The sequence below is a fragment of the Scomber scombrus genome, chromosome 10, assembly GCF_963691925.1.
Source record: "Scomber scombrus chromosome 10, fScoSco1.1, whole genome shotgun sequence".
NCBI classification, from domain to species: domain Eukaryota; kingdom Metazoa; phylum Chordata; class Actinopteri; order Scombriformes; family Scombridae; genus Scomber; species Scomber scombrus.
Genome location: NC_084979.1, coordinates 24201733 through 24210533, shown reverse-complemented (window position 1 = coordinate 24210533; position 8801 = coordinate 24201733). Strand labels below are relative to the sequence as shown.

General features: G+C 37.5%; 2 protein-coding genes across 2 annotated transcripts in view; one reads left to right on the top strand and one right to left on the bottom strand.

The window, feature by feature from the left end:
• Window positions 1-1954: 1954 nt before the first annotated feature.
• tnfrsf9a (tumor necrosis factor receptor superfamily, member 9a) lies at window positions 1955-6203 on the top strand. The gene is made up of 7 exons (XM_062427308.1): window positions 1955-2354; window positions 2881-3000; window positions 3111-3248; window positions 3336-3408; window positions 3514-3656; window positions 3751-3927; window positions 4073-6203. The coding sequence occupies exons 1-7, from the start codon at window positions 2219-2221 to the stop codon at window positions 4186-4188; spliced, it is 903 nt and encodes a 300-aa protein (XP_062283292.1). The 5' UTR covers window positions 1955-2218; the 3' UTR covers window positions 4189-6203.
• A 5-nt stretch (window positions 6204-6208) lies between these two features.
• The window catches only part of ccdc187 (coiled-coil domain containing 187), a 3747-nt gene continuing 1154 nt past the window's right edge, over window positions 6209-8801 (bottom strand). Inside the window, exons 2-6 of the mRNA XM_062427132.1 lie at window positions 8683-8754; window positions 8444-8578; window positions 8176-8267; window positions 7993-8087; window positions 6209-7905 (exon numbers count right to left, since the gene is read on the bottom strand). Coding sequence (XP_062283116.1) covers window positions 7757-7905; window positions 7993-8087; window positions 8176-8267; window positions 8444-8578; window positions 8683-8754 — 543 coding nt within the window. The 3' untranslated portion in view covers window positions 6209-7756. The remainder of the gene's footprint in view (window positions 7906-7992; window positions 8088-8175; window positions 8268-8443; window positions 8579-8682; window positions 8755-8801) is intronic.

Genomic DNA, 8801 nt, shown 5'->3' with positions numbered 1-8801 from the left:
ACTACTTACCGAACAACTCAAAAGTATTTCCCAAGTCAGTATGTTAATTGAGCTATTGGGGTTTACTGCGCCTTTAGGGGAAGGTGCTAGTGTATGTGTATGTGTGGGTGTTTCTTGGCCAAGAGATGAGTGGGTGGATGAGGTGCTGACTTTTGACATCACCACTGTCTCATGTAACATGCGTTAATGTAGGCGAACCCCAGTAGGCTGAAAAAGATGCAGTAGAATGTCAAAGGCGAAATCTCATAAATGTCATTAAATAACTGAAACATTTCAAACATGACGCAGCAGGCAGTGTTGTGGTACTGATATGTGTTAACGTGTTAGTTTTGAAGCGTCAGTCCGATGAAACAATACACCATCCTCTGATGACCTTAGAGATGGACTTTGAGATCATCAGTCAGTAGTCACACATCTCATCTCATCAGCATTACTCAACAAATTTCCCCATTTTTCCAAGTCAAGGCACTTACTGTAAGGGAACAGTTCCCTTTTCACAGGAAATACATTACATGATCTTGTGTTGTGAATATAAACACTTTAATGATTCATCTATATATCATCCAAATAAATAAGTAGCTACACTTTCATTTTAGAACAATATGGTCTTTGTGCTTTACTTTTGGTTTCAGTTTCCCTGTCCTTGGGGCTTATTGTTCTAGTGGGAATTAAAGTATTAATCACCAGATGTATATAACTGAAAAAAGCTAATGAGTATTACGAACAGGGGAAAATTCTAAACTTTTTAGTGCCCTTTAAAGATACACGTGACTCTTTTTGTACACTCATTCATCTGTGTAGCATGACTCACCACGTTAATCATCAAATTCACATTGTGACCTTGTGGATGTCACGGACTTAAGACACTTCCCCAATTCTGAATTTATTATCTAATGTCTTTTGCGATTTCTTTACAAAGAGGGGGAGGGGAGGTCAGACTGTAAATACAAACAAACAAAAAACATGTTCAAAGTTTTCAATTTGGTTTTTATGGCTGATGGTTTATGTCAAGTTGGAAAGTACCCAGTCTTTGAGGGCTACTTTATTGTTTGCTTTTCCAAACAATTAACTGCAATAGTTTATCAAAAATCTGCAAGATAATACATGTAATTGTTGATTTTTAAAAAGCTACAATAATGATACTTAGCTTTTAAACTTATTGATGGCATGTTAGCTTGCCCTGACACACCTCCAAGTTGTGGCTTTTTTTGGCTATACAATGAAAGAAAAACAGGAAACCACACTGTTATTAATTCTGATCTGGACAAGTTGGAACAAGTCTCATTTTGAAGCAACAACAACAACCCAATGTTGTAATTTAAGGCTTTGAGTAAGAACTTTGTCAAAGGAAGTAGTTTGATATCCATTTCTTGAAACTGTTTTTTTAGGAGAACTATTATGTGTCATTGACATTTACTGTCAAACACTCATCATCCTCAACAGTAGGCTGCACTGCTAAAAAGAAGAACTTATTTGAGTAGTCGTAATTTAAATGAAAAGAGTGGAACTATTGTTACATAGCATCAACCAACCAAGATAACCAGGAAGTCTTTTCCTTCACTGCTGTCGGCATTTATTTACCGTGGTAGAAGAAATGAGGAGAATGTTGCAGTCTTATCTTTAACATACTTTTAACACTATCTACACAACTCTAATGTCTTGATAACTTAATACTGATTGTTCTGGTCTTGCTGTATATTAATTCTCACTAAAGGAAATGATTCATATTTGTTTTAAAATTATTCAAATGAAATGCAAACATACTACAATATGTCATTTGAAACTTAAAATGTTGTACTTTCCAGTGAGGGAGACGTTGCACACTTGCACATTTTTTTTTATCTTACTTTCAACTATGGCAGTGGTGTTAGGTCCGCCCCCTGGAGAAAAAAAAACAACCTCATGAATAGTTTGAACAGCTGGCTGTGGTGAGTTAGTATTTAGTTCTCTGAGGCAGCAGCACACAGATATTTCTTCACATAATATCAGTTGTTTTTCAACCTCATAACATAACTACCTGAAGACTTTAGATGAATTTTGAGGACTGTCTTATATTTTAGACTAAAGCTACAGTACAGGTTTGGAGAAACAAGAAATTGAGAATTTCTTTTTTTCTTTTTTTCTTTTTTTTAAATACCTGGGATTTATCTTGGATTGGATTAACTGGCGTCTTTCCTCAAGTTTTTTGCTGTGTCATTCTACTACAAGCTGAAACAGCATGGCTGTGATTCTGTGGACATTGGTACTCTCTGTGCTCATTCAGGGCTGTTTGAGCAGTGTGGGACAGCCTGAAAGTGGCTGCATGAAATGGAGACCTGAGGGGGAGAATGTTTGCTGTGATGCCTGTCATCCAGGTAAGTAATAAAGGAGACAGTGATCATAACATTTAAATGTGCTGTTATTCCCTGCTCATTTTCAGAATGAATTCAATTGTTATACAAATATGTTAGTTACTTTTTTCAACTCAGTTAGGTTAAAGTTAAGTTAAAGTAAAAGTTGAGTTAGTGAGTTTAAGTTACCCATGTCGTATCTAACAGTAGTAAAAAAACCCTTTTGGACTTCCTTCTCTCTGTGGATAAAAAAAAAAAAAGTATTCCAACCTTGAGCAGTTCCTCTGTGTGGTTACATGTAACCAAATATAGTTTCAGTGGTTTTCACAGCTAATACCACAACAAAGAAAAAAAGAGTGGATGCTACAACTGATAAATGAAATTTGGAGCTCAGATAGATTCCCAAAGCAATAATGATTTGATAATGGGAGACTGCTTGAACAGTTTTTATGAATAACCTGTTATTAACCTGACCTGTTATTGTAAGAGCTAATCTAATGTGACAGAGCTTCAAGTATAGTTATTGATGAGTGTTCTTTATGTTTTATAGGAAACCGCAGGGTCAAAGAATGTGGTCCTGACCCGAAAGGTCTTTGTACTCCTTGTGATTCTGATTATTACACAAACGACCCTAAAGATTACAAATGTCAGATGTGTACAGAGTGTGTGGGTAAGTAGATCCTACTGGCTATAAAACTGTATGAGACTATCCCCTTGTAAGATAATGAAATCTGTAAAGTTAGAAGATTTTACAACTCTTTTTCCATTACGTTTGTGTAGGGGCTCTAGTCCTGGTGAAAAAGTGCACAGCCACATCTGACACAGTGTGTGGTTGTATAGAGGGACACATCTGTGGTGATGAGCACTGTTCCTTCTGTGTTCATAAGTGTGACAAAGGCCATGAACCTACAGATAAACGTAAGTAAAACTAAAACTGACTATGGCACACACACACACACTAGATTTACAATTCATATTGATTTTGAAATCAACTGTGTGTTACAGGTACTTGCAGACCGTGTCCTGATGGAACCTTCAATGACCAAATTCACCAGAAGTGTAAACCCTGGAGTACCAAGTGAGATACACCCTGATTTGATTTTCGCTATTGTTGTTGACAAATTTAATGACAGAACAGAAAAATAATTGCAATTCTTCTGTCACTGTTTTATTTTTTTCAAAGGTGTCCTAATCCAGATCAAGTCATTGTGGCCAGTGCGAATAAAATCTCTGACATCAAGTGTAACACCACTTCAGCAGTAACTGTTTCAGCAGTAACTGTTTCAGCAGTAACTGTTTCAGCAGTAACTGTTCCAAAACAGCCTGGTAAGAGCTGATTTGATTGCTCCTCTAGTGTACTTGGGCTTTAAAATGTATCTTTATATGAAGCCAGTTATAATGTCTTCCTGTTTCATATCAGATCGTACACAGGATGAGGGGTCAGTGGCCTTCTTTGTGGTCCCCAGCGTTTTTCTGATGACCCTTATTATCATCATCATGATCATCGCTGTGGCTGTGAAAACCAGCTCCAAAACAGATGAGGAGAAGAAAACTAAAAAGGAAACCATAAAAACACCAATAATCAGAACCCCCACAGGTAATTACTACTGTACATGTCAGCAGTTTGGGCCCAGAGATGATTTTGTCCATGTTACATGTATGATGGTGTTTATAGGTTGTTGATGAAGTCAATTACAACTACAGTAAGGAAATATTTGACTTTTTGTCTTTCTCTTCTTTAGATGACCCTGAGACATTAATAGCCATAGAGTGCAGTTTCCACGAGGCCCAGCAAGAACAGGGCAGCAGCTCAGAGTCGCTGGCCTCCAAGGACTCCTCAGACCGGCTCATTGTATGAATGGAACGAGACCAGACTTCACTTGGGGAATGGCTTTTAAGGTTTTGTTTAATTCAGGGAAAGAAAACAGGATATTGTGAATAAGATGGGATCCTTCTTTGTGATACTGAGCCACATGTTTGGAAGATGTCTTGTTGTGGGAATTTGTTTGGGTCTAAAAGGAAGAAACATTGTGTCCACCCAGCTGCCTTTTATCCACCCTGTTTTCCTTTATCAGATATAACAAAACTTAAAGTCTTCAGTTTTAAAAAGTCAGGTCAGATGTTAGACATGGCTAAATAAGGATACAGGACACAAGATACAATTAGATCTTTTTTGACACACAGAGGAGGATGGGAAATTCTGAGGGGAAAAAACAAAGTGGACTTTGAATACCATCCTATTCATCATGCAAATCTGGGCAGACAGTATGTGTGGCTGTGTGTTTTCCCTTTCAGTTCAGCTTGAGAGTAGTCCTAAACAGTAGCCTTACAGAAGCCCTAAAAGAGGCAGGTGGCAGGCAGCTTTAAGGTTATACCATAGAATTTTGTATGAATGATTTTGGCTGCTCTGATATTTGCATGTCAGGGCGGGAAAGCTGCAGAGTGTTGCTCTGTGTGAATGTACAGTGCAGGTGGGTGTGAGCAGGGTGTTAAAACATTACACAGGTTTTAGTCACGTCTGATGTTGAGCCCACATCTGCCTCCTTACGTAGACGTTTTGGTTTACTCAGGCACTGGTGCTTAACTTAGCAACCTACTATTGACCGCTGAGTCTATGCATTTGCAGTCTCACTTATGTTGCAGCTGTGTGGTTGGAGCAATGCCAATGCAGTGTTTCTTTTTTTTGTAAATAGATTTTGGTTCATTATTTAAACTTGTTTGTTCATGAGGATAGTATAATAAACTGTGAAACTCCCAAGGAAACTAAAATGCTATCCCTTCTTCCCTACTTTACATTACCTGGAATTATGGACTTGCCTACTATTGCTTCGTTTTTGGTGCTTCATTTGCCTCAACAAGTCCAGTGTTGGACTTTCCCTTTTTGTTAATAGGTAATCCTACAACACTTTAAAGCAACATGTAGTCCTCAATATCTACTTTGGTCTGTTTGTTTTATTAGAGGCTGACATATTAAAGGTTTAAGAGCACTTTTGGCACAAGCTGAGACATGACTGCTGGACAACCTGTGGAGTCCTTATTGTAATGAAATGTGAGATAAGGTGATTCATCATGCACTTTGTACGTACATCTTTGAGATTCTTAGTAAGTGTGTCAAAGGGAATTCCTCAGGACAACTACATGTTTGGCAAATATAATGGGCACACAAGATTTCAAATGTTGCTCAAGGGTTAGGCAGGAAACCCCCTTGCCAGTTCTGTAAGAAGTACATATTTAAGATTACTTTTAGAAATGTCACATGGGAAATCCTTGTTACAGCTACATACTTGGCAAAAATAATGGACATCCAAGCCACACAATGAGGCTAAAGGGTCATGTGGAAACCCCCTCAGTCAGTCCTGAACTTCTTGTTCTTCTTCTTCAAGCATGATAGAGTGGGCAGCTACATCAGACCAAGTGGAAATTTTTATTTTTTTTATACATATTTCTTTTCTAAACTGTAGCAGGCGTACACTTTCTACTGAAATGGAACCTTTAACAAGTGTGCTGTGTGGGCTTAGGGGTGAAAATGTTAGCCCACATCTATAGTAATGTATCAGTGATATATATGAGTCACAATTCAGGCGAAGTGACGTCTGATTGAAGAGCAAAAGGTTCACAGTTACTGACAGGAGAAGAGTTACTACATACAATGACATTTTGTAGCACTTCTGTCGCACTTTATTCACCGGTCAACTGTTACCTTAGTGTATTGTTATGTACTTCTGGTTTGTTTTGGTATGTGAATTTGTCTTTTCTGCCTTTTTACATTATTTAACATGCAATGCACTGTAGTGCACTGTAAAATATACTGTATTTTTCACTGTACTTTTGACATTTACAAAACAGAAGCCAATTAAAAATATTTTATTTTTATTTGTAGCACTTTTTTACAGAACAGTTGCATTCATAGTGATCCACCTAAAAAGTGGCATATTACATTTGTAAAAAACAAAAACAAAACAACCGCAACAAAAGGAGGGTTTTAAACCTGAAAGTAATATAAACATACATAAAAACAGAAACCACTGAATGGTTACATGCCTGTAAAAATCTAATGAAACCCCTGTAGTTAGAGCAAAGGTTCTGTATTATTAATGTTATCTGGTTTTCATAATTGGCTCTGGACTGATGAAAACCTAGCTAGCAAAATATACAAGAACAGAGTTGAATAGTGTGTAACAAAATAATCAAAGCTTAAAAGGTCCACTTACTAGTCTTCACTCAGCGAAAGGAGCTGAATCAGATGCCATCTTGTGACTTAACTAAGACATGACTTGTTCCAAAATGTTCTTTGGTGTTGCATGTGAATGACCTTTAGTTGCGGTTGAAAGCTATGAAAAGCTGGTAAGTGGACCATTGTTTCATATAATGTATTGTCACCAAGTTGGTTATATATTAATTAAGATATGACTTAATGTTGTTGTAATTAGTTTAGCAAAAAATATGATGTTCATTTCCTGGTAATTTAAATAAGTTAATTTGATTGTCATTGTAGCATTGTAAACATGACTGTAGTCCTGCCAAACTGCTTTGAAACAAAGTTGGCAGACACTGTGGATGCAACTTGACTGAAATACGTTACTCGGGTTCAAGGTTTATCACAAGTTCTTGTGAAATCTTTTTGTTTCGACATGGGTTCATGACAACTGTGGATGACATATCAGTAGCCTACATCAAAAAACAGTAAAGCCTAACACTCTTGCCACAATGATTTTCATGAGTGCAGCTTTCCCAGCTTTATAAAAGTCTGTCTACAAGAAAACACCTAACTAGAATTGATCTCCCTCAACCTAAGCAGTGTATGAGTACAATTCAGAGTACATACAAAAATAAAATAAAAAAGCAACATAATGTTATTCCGCATTTAGACAATGCTGTACTGATACTACGGCAATGTCTAATGGTTATCTTGGTTATGTTCTTTTAGTGTTTTTTGTTGTAGAACAAGTTTTTAAGCAGAATTTGAAAAGAAAAACTCCAGGTGTGCAGAAATTCTGGCAGGTTTTTAAACAAATATGAACAAACATGACATTTTGGATGCTGACAGTAAACTTAACTAAATACAGACAGATAAATGTTACAAACATAATAAAAAAAGGTATACCGCTTAAATTAAACACTCATCAACACTGAAGAATTCAAACAATACCTCAATAAACCGCAGAATTCCCTTTGAAAATAATAAAGGCATCAGTCCAAAGTGTTGTCATTATATACCTGATGGACAAGTACTCTAATATGCAACTTCTCTAAATGTTTTCTCTTGTTCCACTGGTCTAAAGTGCTAGTAGAGGCGACTGGTAGAAAGACGTTAATTCTTGTCATTTTCAACCTATAAGTACTAAGTTATGAGGACTGTAGCTGAACTGATATTTAGTGTTATAAAATGTGTATGTTTGCACTCCAGCAGGACACAGTGTTGAAGATTATTGTTGCTTGCAATTTTCCTTCTTTTCTTTGGGTTTGGCGCGTCCCACTTTGTCCGTTTGACGCTTTGTGGGCGGTATGAAAGTAGGCTCTTCAAAGAAGTCATGTAACCCAGAATGCGACATGGGAAGTGACTGACAGGTTAGACCTTTATTGGAGGAAAAGGAAGTGAGTGTTCAGCCATTGTTCTATGTAATAGTTTCATTTTAAGTACCATTTGTCCTGTTTGCAGTACCTGTTTGTTCCACTTGAAGGTTTTCTGTGCCTTGCCTCCTGGCCTGGAAGGTCGGGTCCAGCTCCTCCGCAATGTTCCTGATCTGCTGGGATTGTCTGTAAACACAGCAGTTGTAGGTCAGGATACATACAGTAGACACACAACTGTCTATAGTTTCACACATTTTTATGTAGAGATAATTACAGTATTGTGGAGGTGGGGCTGGGTGGCTGATTCTCCGGGGAACAGTCCTCAGTGGGGGAAGGAAGGCCTTCTGAGTCAAGTCGCTCTCGGACCTAAGGCAGTGGATAAAAGAGTTCAATTAATTTCATCAGCTCAGTTTAAAAATGTAACTTTTGAAAACATCAAGTCTAACAAAGATTACAGTACGACATCTCCTAGGTTTGCAGTGTGAAATATTAAAGTGGAAGCTTTAAAAGATAGAAGTTTTCAATATTGAAGATATGTTTACCTGTCTCTCTCTTGCCACTCTTCTGTCATGATGATTGATCATCGCTTTGTGCTCGCGCCATGAGGCTGGCCCTTCCAACTCACGAGATCTTCGTTTTGACTTGATTTCTTGCTTCTGCATAAAACGTGCAATTTCCTAGAGAAAAACAAAAAAAACCAACATTAAAGTATCATTCCACAGGTGGATGTTGGAAACATAAGATACATGGGTGCTGATGACATGTCAAATCATCATCGTACCTCATCCTGCGCCACTTGTGCTACTCTGAAGTCTCCATTGGCGTAAGAGCTACGTGGAGAGGGCTGAGAGTTCTGCAACAAGGCAACAGTAAATTAAAAAAATGAATAAAACAAGAAAC